General features: G+C 38.3%; 1 protein-coding gene across 11 annotated transcripts in view; it reads right to left on the bottom strand.

Annotated features, from left to right (window-relative positions):
• Positions 1 to 17,648, bottom strand: part of FHOD3 (formin homology 2 domain containing 3) — a 403,933-nt gene that overhangs the window by 5,422 nt on the left and 380,863 nt on the right. For 10 of the 11 annotated variants that reach the window (XM_054057577.1, XM_054057576.1, XM_054057575.1 and 7 more), the window contains 2 exons: positions 16,417 to 16,588; positions 13,980 to 14,141 (listed from right to left, as the gene is read on the bottom strand). In XM_054057577.1, the coding sequence (XP_053913552.1) occupies positions 13,980 to 14,141; positions 16,417 to 16,588 (334 nt within the window). Of the gene's footprint in view, positions 1 to 13,151; positions 13,190 to 13,979; positions 14,142 to 16,416; positions 16,589 to 17,648 lie in introns of all 11 variants that reach the window. The other variant, XM_054057570.1, reaches the window with a different exon arrangement.

Genomic DNA, 17,648 nt, shown 5'->3' on the forward strand with positions numbered 1-17,648 from the left:
ATTTATAAGGCTTAATTTAATTTATCACTATGTGACCCTTTAAAGGACTAAAAAACCCAACGCAAACTGTTAAAAATTAAAAATGTGACTATTTTATAGTCAATTCAAATAATTTTAACAAATAACTACTGTCTTCACACGTGCTCCCCTTTTTTCGATAATATTCCATCCTAATCCCATTTGCATCATCTTTACCATTATTAATCTGCAGTACTTATTTCAATTTAAATGATAAATCTAGGGGAAAATCTTGTTGCTTAATTTTCTATGAAATGTTCTGAACACTAGCCCTGACATAAAACTTTTAAAATTTGTGATGGCCTTTTTTATTCAAAAACCAATGAGTATGTAACTGCACATACCGAACATTAGTGCCCTAGTTTTACTGGAACCATGATTTTCAGGTGGACAGGGCTTTAGCTCAAAACACAAATGGGGTGTTCATACTATGACGTTCCTCGAGTACAAAACACACATTTAGAAATCTAAGCTGCATGCAAAGCATAAACAATGACTTTATGTTGAACAAAATATATTCAGACCCCCAAAATAATGAAGTCTAGAGGAAACTCTTAGAGAAACCAGCTGCAGACAGTGGTTAAGGACTTCCTGCACTGCTGTCACCTAGCAAAATTAAGACCTATAACTTATTGAGATATTCAGTTCATGTAACTGAAACTGGGTGGTCAATTCAAGGGTCTAGATGGAGTAAGAGGAGGCAATAGATCGGTATAGAAAAACAAGGAGATAAAGAAAGGGAAAATAAGGCATAGTTGAACATTTGATACCATGCAGGAAGGACGAACATGATCTATGTCTAATAGTCAAACTGCTTTCATTGGTTACTGAGGTTAATCAAGTGAGCTGGGAGTGCCACATGTGTAATTGTTCCTTCATTATCAAACCCTTACTTCAGAGCTTGTCTTCAAGGGTCACTCCTTCCTCCTACAGTATTTACATACTTATTAAATACCACTAGGAGTCTGCACGGCAGCCTTTTATGATAGCCACTTCTTCCTACAATACTGACCAGCAACATCTTGCAAGTTTAACGATGCTTAGCTTAAAGCAGTAGAAGGTTAAATACAGCCAATAAAGTTAAGATTAGGAAAGACTACCAGAAGAACAATACATATTAAAAAATGCTCTGGTCTTCATGGTATAGTATACCCAGTGTGGTCTTTTGAGTCAGTCCTCATCACAGGCACCCTTTTATACTTCTGAATTTAGTATGCAAATGCCCACAATGACACATGTTAATTTCTAGATATGAGCTATGAAATACCTCGAGGTCTTAAGGTCTAAGTGAATCACCCAGTGCTTATTTCTGTTTAAAAATGAACAGCGTGAAGAGTGAAAGAACAAATCCAAGAAAGCTGCAGTAGAAATATTTCTGTCTTATTAAAAGTAAAGAAATCCCCGTGCAGTCCACCTCCTTAGCTAGCTGCACTTCCTCTCCCCTGAACACCTTTTATTCTATACCCTTTATAACATGCAGCCAAATGCAGATCACACCTAGCTTGACCACCAGACAGTAGAGTCACGTCAATAAACATGCATAAGGGAGACTGAACTTTCACAAGATGACTGTCTAGTTTGACATTACATCTTCCAGCTGAAGGCAAAAGTGAACTGGAAAAACAAATGTAGGACATGTTTCCACATCTTAGACACTTCTGCAGAAGTGTCAAACCAAATGTATTCATGACTGCAAAACTGAGGCCAATAACCACTGTAAAACAAATATATCTTTCTTGTCAGATGGTAAGACAGGAAGAGTGAGAGAACACACAATTGCTATTCCTGTTTGTGAACATTTAACAATCTGATGTACTCTGCTAACACTGGTTATGTACTGGAATAATCAAAATTCTGGTCTTATTTATGACAGTGTAAATCTGGAATAATCTTCTTTAGGTCAGTGCAGTTACTAATGCCCAAGACTCTAACAACTGAAAAAGAAATGTGTGCCTCTGTAACTTTCATCAAGAAGAATACAGTAGTTTAAATTCTTCCATCAGCCAGAGTGACAGGATTACTAGTTTACTAGGAAGAGCCAAATGGATTTACAATAATATGTAGGTCTCTTTGAAGAAAATTACAGGAGTTTATATTCAGAATTCATAATTAGGTTAAAATACCATGGTAGAAATGATCTTGAAGGAAAACCAAGGAACAAAACTAAGAATCTTCTTTACATAAGTAAGATTTCTCTCTTAATCTTCAGATACCTAAAAAAAAAAAACACTACACCTAAAAAAAGACACCTAAAAATCAAACATACTAAAGTGTCAGTCTAAGGACCTCCTGTATTAACCCTTGGAAGACTGAGAAAAAGCAATACTGTATTCAGCATGTATTGTAACAAGGACTAGTATCCTGTTCTGAGTTTGCTGTATGACTCACAAAACGGAGGCCGATCCCAGGTCTACACTTTTTGTGCCAATACAAAACAAGTAGGAATGACAATACTCAATGAATTGCTGAGACACACACAGCTGTAATTAAACAAAAAAATTCTCTGTGTCCCCCAGTTGATTGTTCCAAGTTATCTCAGCTCTCATAGAAAACAGATAAAAACGACTTGGATTTAAGATATTCCAGTGACCTAAACTTTTTAGCCAGCAGTTAGGAGAAAAGAGCTCCAAACAACATAGTACTTCTGTGGTCATAATGAGATTGTCAAGAAAATTCTTAATGAAAAACAAAGATGTGAAGAATCTTCTCAGTGAGAGAATGGTTCCCATAAACACCAACAGCTGCTGACTTGTAGAAGCTAAGCGTGTAGGGCCAAATACTGCAAAGTATTGTGACCACTGGAGAGATTAAGGCTGTCCACTGTCAACAGACAACTGGAAGGCTAACAGCTGACAGAATCACGGTCCAGACTCAACTGAGTGAATTCTTAACCCTATGACAAAACAGGCCAGTCTAACACAGATGAATCCACTTGTAGTCTGAAGTATTTTATACTCAGGGAGATGAAAGTGGCTCGATAAAGGGTCTTTATCTAAAAATTATATCTAATATGTACACATTACTCACAGTACATTTCCTCATCCAAAGATACAGCAGATGGATGCAGCTTTGTTAGCAACACAAGTTCCAGTCCCACTACTCTCCACACTTCTTTGTGGACTATGAAGGCTTGTGGGCAATGAAGCCAGGAGAAAGTTGAGTTACCTACAGCAGCAAGGACTACTCTGGGAGGTGGGAGGTGAACTCTGGGAGGTGAACCTTGTCTTGACATGCTGTTAAACAAATGTCCACAGACATTTGTCTATTTCCTCATAAAGTGCTTGGTAGGGTTCCTCTACTTTAGGAAAGGTCATGAACACATTCAGTCAACAAAACTGAATGCAGAGAGATATTTTTTCTTCTATGTTTCATAGGCATTGCAAAATTACTTTTCTCTAACTAGATCTTCACTCTCTTCATCGAACTCTGTCATGTCTCTAACTGAACTAGACATAATATCTTGGCTTGTAAAACTCTTGGCCTGCTGCAGATCACATTAAACTCAGCTGTGGAATGTATTTTGGAGGCAGTGACAGTGAAAATAAGACTTCAAAATGACCTTTTAGGTTCTTTAAGCAATTTTAAAAACGTTTTCTAAAGAAACATTAAGATAGAGAGAAAATAACTTTTGCTCTTGTCACAAGCAAAGCCTGCTGAGATCCCATAACCAAAAACCTAAATGCTGTTTTTTTAGGGTCAAAGGACATGATATTCTTTGTTAATCAGGAAATCTAGAATTTTATTTGATATCCTGGGAGAATGCAGTAAGCTTATGTGAATTCAACAAATTTGACTCTGTCCGTTGGGTCAAAATTTACACAGATAATATAGCCCTCAGAGTACACTGCAAATGTTTTTAAAAAGAGTAATTCTCTAAGTGTAGCTTTGGCAGATAATGTAATTATCTAGAGTTTGGTTGTATTTCTACAGAGCAAATTAGGACTCCTAATCCCCCCTCCCTGTATTTTTTGTTTTTCATTTAGGATGCAATGAACAGTAAAGAATAGTTGTGCTAGTGCAAATTATTCTTGCATTTACAATGGCTTTCTGCATGTGTCTTTACACCTGTATGCATAAATCATACAAAATGCAGAATAGACAAGACCATTGTTGTGCTCACAAAGTCACAGAATTAGTGTCATTCTTATTACAAATATATAGGAGCAACAGAACTTTATTTTGGTCCCAGCTGCAAAGCTAATGCAGCTTCTAGTTGCTGATTTGGAATGAAGAAAATTGAAGTTGGCTGTAAATTACACAGAGAGGATAGCAGGAAGGGTAGATTATGAGACGTAACACAGGCCAGCTCCATCATCTCATTTCATGTATCATAGTTTATTTCCTGTTACCTATCTATACCTAGCCTGAACACTCAGTCTGTATTTTCGTGTATTTACATATAACATATTCTCTTGAGCTTTTGTCCAACGAGTCTGGCAATGGCAATTTGCAACTCAAAAGTTCAATCCAGACAGTATTGCTAATTTTCTTTTATTTTAATCCTTTTCTACATTTGTGTATTTTTATGTTACAATGTAAGTTATACTTATTTTTAATTATGAATATATCATTGCTTAATATGAGCAGACCTAAATGCTAAATAAAAATGCTAAAACATTATGTGTTGAGATTCTTTTACAGGGATTTGTAGGTGAATTTTTTGATTTTATCACATGCTTCTCTGAAGAAGTACAGCCAACTGAAATGTAGTCTTTGTCTGCGTCAGCCACATAGAAAGCTCCAGGAAACAATGTATTATTATTGACCTGCAGCTTTGCTTTGAGTCCTGTCAGCACTTCACAGATGGCACAAGTGTCTCCTAACATGGAATTCTATAAGTTCACAGCCACCTCTAGGTGTATCTTACAGTAGGTGTGACATAAAGAGGAGTCCAGCAGTGGAAAAGGACAAAGCAGTATTTTGTAAGGAAAGGTTAACTTGCGTTTTATCTCAATGTAGCTTATGCTATAGGGAACAAAAGAGGAACATTGCTTTAAAAGAACCTCGTCTACATGACAAACATAGGGGTAATATTTAACGTGTAGTTGAAACTGTTATAGTTTCCAACTTTATGTATTTCACAGATCATCATTTATATAGTCCCAACAGTAGCGCAGAAAATATTTAACTCCTTCCCTGAAAGTTTCCTATGGCACCTCCTCTCCCCGTCCTAATGTTTAGAATTGTGAATACCACTGTAAAAAGCTACTACTGAAAGCAATCCTGCTGCCATCTCTTTCAAGATTTCCTCAGCTTAACTTCACTAGTCAGAAGTGATTTCACTTTTCGAGACCAGACTATGCATTAACAATGCACAGGACAAAAAAAAGGCAGGAGATGGGATACAGAAAGTGAGACATCTAACACAAGTGTTTCAGACATGAAGCCTTTACGTTCCATATAAAAATTTAAAATTACTTAAACTCTATTTTAAAGTGTCCTATTATCAGATAACAGACTTTTACTAAGGGAGTAGCTCAGGCTTATGAACACAAAACTGTCTGTTGGTGAGTGACTCAGTGGAGAAGTGTGACCATGTGTGACCACCCGAGTTCTGTGGGATATAAATTAATTATCCCCATTAGGAATCTGTGCTGAAATAAAACAGAAAAAGGCATAATGTCTACAGCCTATCAGATTGAAAGTACCGGTGATAAAACCAGTCTTGTAATTACGCTCACCAGGTGTTATTATTCTGCCTAGAGAAAACCATACATATATATATAAATATACATTTTTTAAATATTTTTGGAGCAGGATAAATTCAAAGTAGCATTGTGTGAACAATTTTTGTTCATCTTCTAACAGAGATTTCTCTCCAAACACATTTGACATTCGCATCCAAACAGTCAAATTCCTGCTTTCACAGATCGTAGTATTAGATCCCTTCATGGCAGCAGAGGGCTCTCTTTGGCAGCTATGGTACCTCGATGCTCTTCTGGAAAGCTGCATGTAAGAATGCTTAACTACTGCACTTCTTTTGCAAGGCAACTTTAAAATCAGCCCTGTACTTCCCTGTCTTTTGTTGTTCTCAAATGAAGTGCTTTCCATAACAGCTCTGTGATCTTGTCAGCCAGCAACTCATGGATGATTCTTTCTTACTTGGATGCTGAAAATAATCATCATCTTTCAGGAAAAAAGGGTTGCTGACTGGTTATAAACTTGAAAGCCACTTTAGTATGGAAAAAAATCAAACAAAATATATAGTCTATCAACTTAGGCCTAAGTGCGCAACTCAAACGTACATATTTTTTAATACTCAGAACCTACATATCCTGATTTTGGGAACGAATCCTGTGGCAAGAATTCAAAAACCCTGAAATAAACCTTTAAAATACACCAACTAAAAAGAAAATGAAGGGTAACAAATTAATTCACTGGTGCAGTGAATGGTAAACTGGCAAAAGTGAAAACACCTATTTCTATCTCTCTTAAGAAGCAAACAGATTAAGTAAAATTATTTTTTTTTCTACAGAACTACAGCTGAAAAAGGTACCAAAAGTGTATATAGTAACAAAAGTATTTTTATGGAAAATGTCAATGCCAGCCTTCTGTGATGTGGGAAGATGAACAGCTTTTTTTCCCACAGATACTGACAACACATGCTTTTTACCAGTTGCTCATCTCTTGCCAGTTCCCCCGACATTACTTTCAGCTTGTTCTTTTCTGCAATAAAGAAATTGGCACCTAGCCAAAAAGAGATGGCCAGAGAAATTCTAGCCTTTGTACATCCTTGTCTAGAAGGATACGGGAAGCTGCAGAGCAGTCTGGTTCATTCTGCCAGTCCTGGAGAGATAGCACAAGGATGAGCCAATGGTCTGCCTGTGCTGTAGGATCCTACCGAGACAATGGCTTCACCTGCTGTCAAGATGTAGTTTTGCTAAGAGCAAATTCTGAGCAGTGGCTGCTTCTTCCTCTGCAGAGCAGCGTGTCTGCGTAGGCATTTAATCACATAAAGTGACAGCCACTCTGGAGTCATTAGGGACAACTTGTTACAGCAGCAGTTTTCTCCTTGTACCTAAATTATGTCCTCTGTGCTTGGATAATATAACATGTAAATGTTGGTGTAGTGTTCAGTATCAGCCTCCACCCTGAAAACTGAAATAAATGGGGATAAAAGGAGTCTATTTTTTTTTGTAAAAATCACATATTTAAGTATGACGTCCCAACCACTTCTCATATTTTTTAAGGAGTGTACTTAATCGTGCAGGGTGGTAATTTTATATCTGACTTTCCTTATATAAAAAGCTAAAGCTGTTTCAAGTAGAAGATTTGAGGATATGAGCCCCAAAACAAATAATTTGCATCAGAATAAAAGTCATTATAGAAACAACTCATAAATTGCTCTAAAACAGTGACTGGAAAATGAATTTAAGCCTCTTTCATGAGCAATTTTTTTATTAGATTTTTAAACTAGACTTTCAAATCCCTTTTGTTTTGAAAGCTACAAAATGTACAGAATGATGGAGATTTCACTTTCACAGTTCTAGGACCAGGCAAGTACTCCTGAACAAAAGTTCAGATACGAAAGATATCAGTTTGAAACTCACAGAGACTGCCAACGAAATACATAGGCACAATACATTTGAAGAGTTAAAAAGCAGAATGCATACCCATCTGTCTAGATCAGTTATTTTGAAAGAAAGCTATAAAAAATAACTGTAATACACACAGTAAAGCAGAAAAAACCTGAACACTCATAAATAAATGCATACATACTTAGAAATGGCATCAATATCAACAACCACAATTATATATGTCATCAATGAGAACTGACCCGAAAATATGGAATCAGCTATTCAGCCTCACGCTTCAAATAAATACCCTGATTTACAGCTCCTAAAACCCAGGACGAGACCTACAAGTTGGTCAACTTATACTACCTCTCCTGTTTGTTCCCTTACAGCTGTTGATGCTGGCTCAGGCACAGATGAGATATGGGACAACAAAGGCCTCACCTGGTCACATATATCAATTTCTACAGCTTACTGTGGTCAGCCATATTTTTTATTAATTAATTATTTGTTATTAATATCCTTATTTACGGTTTGTATTTTTACTTATTGTAGATCATGGACTTTAGTTTTGTCGTTTTTGCAAAAAATGCTGCCATTGAAAGGATGAAAGCGTATATTACTTAAAAGGCATACAAAAGACACTAGCTATCTTGGCATCTAATGGAGATAACCTTCTAGCTGCCAGAGTTTTAAGTGCTTTATTTCACGTTCTGTTTTCATTCAGTAATTTGATTTTTATTAACTGGGCATTGACCTTCTGAAGGCTTAGTACTTTGCGTAAGGACAAACAGACTTTGATACTGAATACCATCTGTGAAACATTTACTTTTTCTACATGCAAAAACTGTTGCTAAATATGCATCACTAAGTAGATTACTCTGCCCCTTCCTCTAACTCCTGATATGTTCCAGATACTTAAATCCTAAATAATTAGTTGCAAATTCTAAGTAAAGTTGCTTGCCTTTAAAAATTTTTATATAGACTTTCTTCTTGTAAGGTTTTTATTTTTTTTAAAAAGCATAATTTCCATTAACTCCTGCTTTTAGTCAAGCCGTAAGTACCAGAATAACAGCCGCCCTTCTGGTATTTTGGCACTTCTGTACATTTTCATAGCCAGAAAAAAGTAAGTGGAGAGAAATGAAAATGAAAAATAATGAAAAGACAAAGAAAAGAAGAAAAAGTTAACTGAAGCACCTTATGAATGCCAAACAAAAATTATGCACCCTCGGATGCAAGTAATCTCTTATCTACTGCTTTGTTTGCTTGCAAACTTGTTTATTCCAAAGCAGCACTGCACGTGTTACTGAAACTTGTCTGAAGCTTGTCTCCATGCCTAGTCCTTTGGCAGAGCTCTTTTCCAAGTTTTGGCACCTGATGACAGCATGATACCTCCTATTTCACTTTTACTGAAGGTGGAATTTAGTATAAAATACCTGACCTGGGATGTTCTGTAGTTAAATTTAATCCCCTATCCCTGAGCTTATTTGTCTGGGATTCAGATGATCTCAATTCAAATCCTATCTTCTCCACAGTCTACTTGTATGAGCCTGACAAATTACTTGTGTGGTGCCTCAGATCCATTTCTCTATAATAACTGCAAGAATATTTTACTCCCCACAAGCCATTATGCAAATAAATCAATAAATTCTTATAAAATATTTCCATAGCTCAGGGGTCAGTCACAAGGTATATTATTAGGCTAATAAATGATTCTAAAGCCTAATAAAAGAACAAGGCATAATCATGTTTCTCCTCTCTCTTTTTCAAAGGCTACAAATACTTTGATCAGGTAATCTCATTTGAATATTGGATTAAATCTGATTCAATTATTATCTGCTCTAAACTAATTTTCTAACTCAAATCTAAAGTAACAGAATCTGAGAGAAATGAGAGCACACCCACAAAGAGACACTGAGATTAAACAGCAGAGGGGAAAAAAGCCTCTTGCTCTGCGATGTCCTTCAGATGAATCCAATACAACCTGCGCTACGCACCATCAAACATTAGTCACGTCTAAGCCCTACAGTATGGTTTAACATGCAGGGTCAGCTGAAGATCCAGATGCAAACAGTGCTGAATAGTGAAGCCATCTTTAAAGATCTATTTCCTTGGCATAGTCATCTGAAACTATTTGTAGCAAGACTGTCCTTGGATCCCCAGTCTTTCACAACTGCCTTGACTTTAGGGAGCCAGGAGACACATTTTTCAAGCATGAAGGTTGCTAATACTAGCAATTCATAAAGAAGAGGAAGATACTTGCATGTTCCTGTATTAGCCTAATTGCCTTAAGGTGATTGCTAGTCTGATCATCTGATTTTGCTACCTTGTGGCTTAATTAGCTTTCATGCAAAGTCTTTAGGACTTTCTCTTGGTCCTTATTTCAGATCCCTGTCACAGTCATTCACTGAGGTCAGAAATCAACCCTGTCTGGCTCAACATTTACAAGTATTGCTCTGAGTACGTCAAGGTTAGTGTAAATAACTTCTGTATGCCGATTTATGATTATTAAACTGGAGTATGATCTTCGTGATGCTGACTCATGAGAACTACATCATACTTTTGAGACAGATCCATTCAGTTCAATGGGACCAACACACAGACAGCATCTCCATAAAAGTCTACTCCTGAAAGAACAATCTTATGTTGCAGGATGGATGTTTTACATGAACAGCCATGAACATGACAAGAAGGAAAACAATACATCTTCCTATTTGTGTAGCATGGAGTTTTTATAAGTTCTTTTAATTAAATTTACTTAAGCAGTTTTTGTGGATTATACTATTAGTTTTGAAGTGTCTTCTGTTGCCTCAAAGCTGCTGAGGCTACATGACCTATACTTCTCCCCGAATTCGAAACAATTGGCACAGCCTGGTTCATCATGACGTGAAACTCTTATTTAGTTACAGGATGTTCTAAGCAGTTCTATTCTTTATGTAAATTTCTTCTCTTCCCTCACTTGTAATCTTCACAGTAAACTCAGCTTATCTACCTTATATTAATTTTTTATTAATTCATCTTTCTTGGTGTTAAATAATGTTCTCCCTTGACACATACAGACAGTATTACAGAAATTAACTTCAGTGATTCAATTCACTGGAATTTGGACTATCAAACAGTGATTCTTAAAACTTCCTTATCCCAATTTTCCTCTGCACTCATTGTTTGTTATGGAATCATTTGTGAAGGTCATTCTAACCTTATGGGAGAACCAGACAATCTTAATTATATTATTTTTTTATTTCTTTGATAAGTTGAATAGTTCCCTATAACATTATAAAAACCTTTCTCACAGAAAGCTGCCCTCAGTCTTCAGGAATGGAAACTGCAATTTTCAATCTAATTTCTACTTTATACCTTTAAAATATTCTGAACTTGTCTCTCCAGAGTCTGGGGTCTGTTGTTTACACACAGAATAATGATATCAGAGTGAAAAAAAACAGCAGAAGTTCCCCATGGCAACTTGCCTTTAAGCTGCCTTTGAATGATCACCTTGAGAGGTGACAGAGCATTTCAGTTTCTGTGGCTCATTTAACCCTGCAGCTTTCTGATGATGCTTCTAATGAACAAATACAACCATAATGTTATTTTCTCATGCACAACACCAGTCTAGGAAGTCTGAAAGGCAGGACACTGAGCACCCATCATGAAGCAATGATCTTCAGCTGGTTACTGAACTGCTACAAGTCAAATCGTATCTTTAAAAACTTTCACTGTGTAAGGGTCTAGCATAGAATTATATTCTCTCTCTGCAGATCACCATATGAACTCAAGTTGTTATGCATTTACCATGTACCTTAGCTTTTTGTACTCAATTTCAGCTCTCGCTTAACAAATTCCTTCTTACCAGGTCTTAGTCGGCTTCAGCCTTATCTGGATTTATCAGTGACCCTTCATATGTTCAACCAACAGATACAGATGTTTCCATCTGTCTTTTGTTGGATGACTCCCTGTCTTATTCCTCCTCCCAATTTATGGTTCTGCTGGTTGCTCTGAGAGTTTGAACTCTTCTGTGTCCTTAACATCTAAGCTGTCTGCGTACGAGACAGTCACACTGCTCAACAATTTTGAAAGGTAAAATGGTTCAAATGAACTCGTCAAAATGTTTCATTTTCCCACTACAATTCTTTTCAATTTAACTTAACATTCATTTAGTCCTGCTTGTGTTTTTCCCTAGTTGTAAATGACTTGCCTATCGCTTACTTTTTAATTCTTTTTTTTAATTATTATTTTTTATGGCAAAAAAATCCCTCACTAATGAGAACCTTCTACCTCAACCACAGGAAATGTTTACAGTGCAATTGCATATAAATCTTCTGGGCTTCTAATTTCGCTCAAAACACAAATTTCAGTTTAGGTTCACTAAAAACTCTGCTGAACATGAAGTGAGGCTAACAAGACTCTTAGTTCTGCATTGAAAGTAATGGAAGATATGCAACGTGATGCACAGTGAAACTCATTCCTTTCAACTGAGTTTGCTTTGATGTCCACGAATAGATTGAATACCAAACTTATAATAAAAGCCAGGGGATGTATACGAGAGCCTGAAGATTAAAGGTGGTGAATCCAACCCATCAGATAATACAGTGTCATTAAAGTATGCTTAAGATTTCATTTCTAATATGTTCATGGACCTTCTGTATTATATTTCTACCTGGAAGTTTTTCTGCTCATTTAACTCATGTCATGCATTGATAGGGCTGGTCTCTGATCATTTCCTGAAGGTGCCATATTATCAGTCCAGCCAAGTGTACTTTTGAGCTAAACCCCTCATCTATTCATCATTCAGGTATATTTACTATCTACCAGAGTGAAACAGTTAAGAAATTCTCCTTTCAAACTTTCTTTCAGCACTTCAGGTGAAAGCAACGCTAAACTACTGAAGTTTATGTTTGTTTTGAAACTGTCTATTAATCCAGTTAAGAGTCTCATTTAGATCTTGAAGAGCAAACAAGTAAAGAGCAGGATTCTGTAATGACTAATTGCAACGGAAATCCATCCCAGCCTAAACATTTACTGAATGCTTAATCCCTGTTAATGTTTTTACTGAATATAAAAACCAGCTCCATGGAAAAATATATACTATTTTTATTTCCTGCAGCAAGTGGTTCCTTGGGAAAAAGATTCCCAGTAAAAAGCAGAAATAAGACTTTTTGGTGTCTGTGTGCATGAAGATAGTGTTGCTAACAGAGAAAATATTTTATCATGGGATAAACCATGGAAATAGGCAAGCATACAGGAGGCATATTTGATATGCACAAGCCAACTAGGGCAGTCAGCACGTGCAGAACATGAACACCAGGACCGTGTGGGGAAATGGGTAGCAGCAGAAGGTGATGCCACAAAAAGGTAAGGCACAGTGTATGACATAAGGTAAAACAGACAATCCAGTGTCAGCTTCTTTTCTTTGCTTAGTGTCTGGCTCATCTAACCAGAGTGTCTATGTTGCTTTTTCTTTTGCCGCATGCAGAAGTCCCTTTCTTAGCATGTCGGGAAAGTGAATATGCTTTCAGCACATGCTAGTTTATAGCAATCACTGCTTATACCAAATGCTTTTGATCAACCACTATATTAGAACAATTCCATAAAAAATAAAAATCTGTGTGATTTTTCACTCACTGTTGTTGTCTCCTCTTTGTCCTAACTTCCCAGAAATGCTAAAAAGATGGATGGAAAAGTAGTCAAACAGCCACATATAGTGAATGACATTAAAGACTAAAATCTTACGTTCTTTGGCTACTTATCCTTCTCTCAGTAATCACAGTAGTCTCTGCTCATAAGGAAAAAAAAAACAGAACTAGAAAGGTCATCACCTCTTAAACACTTTATTTATTAAAGTGCAGAATGAAGTTGCATGAAGTTGCTCAAACTCAGGTGCCACAGCTCAGCCCTGTGGCCACACCACCATTGAAAGACCACCTTAGAAATGTGCTACCTGTTCTTCACAGTGAAAGTTAAGTTCCTCTATAACCACTTTGCAGTCAAGCAGCAGCAGACATTTTGTTTTCACGGCTGTGGGAGGATGGTACACAGCACAAGAGAGAAAGATTTTAAGAGGTGAAACCAAACTATGTGTTGCTTTATGAATAAATTCAGCTACAGATACAACTATTAATCTTTGTGCCAGTTCACAGTACCTTCACAGTCTGCATTTGAGATCTTGATCTGACCTCTCTGGTTATAAATAAGTACCGTCATCAGAGAAGCTCTAAAGCACCATAAAACTTTCTTCTTCTCTTACTTCTAACTTCTGTAGAAGACTGAATCATCCACTGTCCATCTGCATACAGCTTTTAAACAATATTAAGAAGAATATATGCCAATCATAAGTATACACTCAAGCTACCATGAACTACCAATGCACGTCTGCATACTAAAGGCCTGGTTCCTACTCTGATACGCATTGATATTTGCTTATTTTGGGAAATTTAATAGCCATATACTCACATGACTTCCTATTTGCTCGTGATCGCTTCCTCTCTCTAGGCACCGCTCGCTGGCTTGGCACTTGGGTGGCTGACTTTACAATGCGATCCATGATTTCATCTGCTGCATCATCTGTTGCATTAGGTGAATCGTCATTGCCGGCATTCCATGAACCGATACGCCCTGGAAAAGTCCAGCAAATGAATTGAGGGGAAAAAAGACATACAGTCTTTTGTGTCACTTGGTTTTGCAACTGGTTTTTTTTTGGGGGGGAGGGGAATTACAGCAGGCTGCTCAGTCACTGCTACTTCAAATTGGCCAAAGGAGAAATCACTGCCTAATGCTGAGTATTTCTAAATAATACCCTAGATGCTTTGCTGTATCAGCAGAGACTAGAGAGCTCAAATGCAATTATAACTTTCTATTCCCTTCAGCCTCAGAGTCTTACTCTTGACCATACAACTGGCTAATGTCTGCTAGAGACTGTCTAGAAGCCAAAGATTGCCGGAGTGTTGTGTGGCTGTGTTTCCCTCTGCTCCTATTACACAGAGACTAGGAAGACATGGCACACATTAGAAAGTGACGAAAAAAAGCGACAGGTCCTTTGTACCAAAAGAGAGAAAGAATCAATTTCCGAGCATCTATATAACATCCTTGTGCAAAACAGACATGAAAAGGGCAAAAAGTGTGGTTTGACATGTCTCGTTGTCCCTTTCACAATGAAGTATTCACCTACTCATCACAAAGCTGTGTTTCCTGGCACAACTGTGTATGCGTTGCTATGAGCAGAAAAGCAAGTCGCTGGCAAGCTGAAAAGCTAAATAAGCAATTTTGGTTAAAACCACAAACAAACAAGTGAGCCGTGTCTCTGAACTCAAGGCTCTGGCACTCCTTATTCCACAAAGCTTTGTCAGACACATCTTTGGGTTCCTCCACTCCAGACTACTGTTCCATGTACTTTTTGGTTTTGAATAATTTGAAGGCTAGTATGCAGCGAGAACACCAACAGCGAGCTTTGCAAAGGAGTGAGTGTGGTAGAGTTGTGAGTAGATAAAATTCACCAGTGATGCCACTCCATATCACATTCCCAATGTCAATAAACAACAGCTTTGTTTAGCACTTTGGTCTGCTGCTTCTCTCCTGGTTCTCATCAAGAGAAGTTGTATTGTGACAGTGTTCTTGACAGGCTTCTGTCTGGCTCACCCATCCTCTGCCTCTGCTGTTCTTCAAGGGAACACAAGCTGACTTCCACTATCAGCACATGTTGCTTGTTAGCATTCACTGGATTACTTTGGCTATTCAGTGGTTGCAGTGGAGCATGAATTATTTCATCTTTATACTATAGCTAGTGGACTTGCTTCTTAAATTGGGACTGTGAAACCTCTAAATTATACAGGATCATAGTTTAAGCCTTAATAAACTACCCGGGCACAGACTTAGTGGTGAATGCTCTAGATGTGCTATCAGTGGTCTTAAAAAAAGAATCAAGAAAGTGCAAGATATCCAGATGTCAGAGAAAAGAAATATCAGAACAGAAAACTGAGACTTGAATTTTAATGCATCACCATTACTCGTAACCATCTTCCCAGTATCATGTGTGTGTGAGGGGGTGAGAAGAAGACAAAAGAAAATAAACTGGTGAACCCAGTGTCTGTAAAATGATTTAGTGTAAAGGAAGTGGTTTAGTCACTGCTTTAATGAAGAGGTGTACCAGTGAATCATGTCTTGGACAGAAAACAAGGCTATCTCATTGCCAAGAATGGTTGTACCAGTGAGCTCTTCTGTCAGAATATCAGGTGCTGGAATTGGCGGATTGGGTCATGTTTTCATTTCCTTCCTGTTAGCTTTCAGAAATCACCTGTGCTGACGTTGGAAAGAGCAGAGTGCTGTGGACCTCAGAGAAAGAGGTACCTGTCAGGACAGCAAGGAGATGCAGGGCTGTCCACAGCCACTTCTTATGCTCCTAGGCTCCACTTAATCCACTAGCTTTGCAGTTTAGCAGGGAGGTGGCTAGAATATTCATCTTTTTCCTCTCCCCAGTCATTCCTAAAATTCTGCAAGGCCCTTTCACTTACTTTCTCTCTGCTTCTGTGGAAAATAAAAACACATCATGGATACTTCATTTTGCCTTCATGATGAGAACAGGAATAAAAATTGAGGAATTAGTGGGCAGCCCTGTTCATGGGAGTGGGGAAAGGGGTGAGAATTTCTGCAGCCTTGGACTCCTAATGCCCTCAGGCACTACTTGGGCTGTGATGTCCGTGTTAAAACTTAAGGCAAATTCTCCTCTATCCCTGTGCCCCAAATCACCACCTCCACTGTGGAAACACCATTGAGGTCGTCTTCTTCTCCTTCAAACCTTTCTGCCACACGCAAGGAGACCATGACCCATGTTTGGGCCATCCTGTGGCTATCATGCCATAAGAAATGTGGCCAAAAGGAAACTGCTGGCACTTACCTCGGCTGGCCCTGCTTCGAGTGCGAACACCAAGGGCTGTGGTGCTTTCCCCACCAGCGGAGGAGGTCTTCAGCACAGCCTTCATGTTCTCATGCTCTGCAGCATCCTCAGCGTAGTGTAGCCCCTGGGGCTGGCTCTGGCAGGGGGGCGAGCTGCTGGAGAACTTGCCAGACTGTGGGAGGAAAACAAACTTGTTTTTCTAACAGAAAACAACACAGAGAATAGGCCAGACTCTCGACCATCAGTTACAAGGAGAGAAGTATCCTGTTGGGCTGGTTTGGAGAGCAGATATTCCCAAAAGAGCCAGGCAACAGTTGTTCCACTCCCAGAGCATGCACCTTGAGCAGAAGCAAACTGGAAAGAGGGCAACAGCGGGGATCAGAATTAAAAATCAGTGGAACTCCAGATGCATTAGATGCATTAGCTTAAGTCTTATGATTTCGACCTCTCTGAGAGTATAAGGTACAAAGCTTGGTTTGAAACCTTCGACTCAAGGTTGATCTGCTGCACCTGATCTGGGGTCATGTATGGCATTAAGCAAGACAGCATGAGACCTGACACAATTAAGGAATTGCTTTTTCTTTTAATAACAACACAAAACTTGCAAAGTATTCTAGGAAAAAAAAGACCTTTCCCTCTTGCCTCTCTGCATTGCTGCACAGAAATCTCTCAAGCTGGTCTAAAACCCAAATACCTACAAGTAACCTTAAAATACATTACCAGTAACGCTGAAAAAATCCCTGGCCCCAAAACACCCAGCCAACTTATTTCATGGCCAAAACACAAAAATTGCTGTCAGCAGTTAGAAGAACAAACAAAACCTTACAAGAGATTTAGGAATCTGCCCTCTGCTTCCTTGCCCCCCCTGTGATTTCCCTGTCACCACGACTACATTGACAACAGTGGCTATATTAGCTGGGCTGGCATAGTGCATGGATGCAGCAGCTCCACCAGTTACTGAAAACAGCCGTCTAGAAATGGATGAAAACAGAAGAAACAGATACTTTCTAAGGAGAAGAGCTCGCATTGCAGGACTGCTCTCCCTTCCCAGCATCTGCACAGGGCTGTACTGTCGGTATTCACTGCACTGCTCTTATCTATAGAAAAGTTAAAGCACATGTAAAATACAGTCCTGGTTGCAGAAAAGACAGGCTCTGTCAACAGCAAACAGGCATCAACAGATAATAATATCCCTCAGTATTTTCAGTCATATCAGTACAGCATCAGAAACT

This window comes from Cuculus canorus, chromosome 2 (genome assembly GCF_017976375.1).
Source record: "Cuculus canorus isolate bCucCan1 chromosome 2, bCucCan1.pri, whole genome shotgun sequence".
In the NCBI taxonomy this organism is placed as follows: domain Eukaryota; kingdom Metazoa; phylum Chordata; class Aves; order Cuculiformes; family Cuculidae; genus Cuculus; species Cuculus canorus.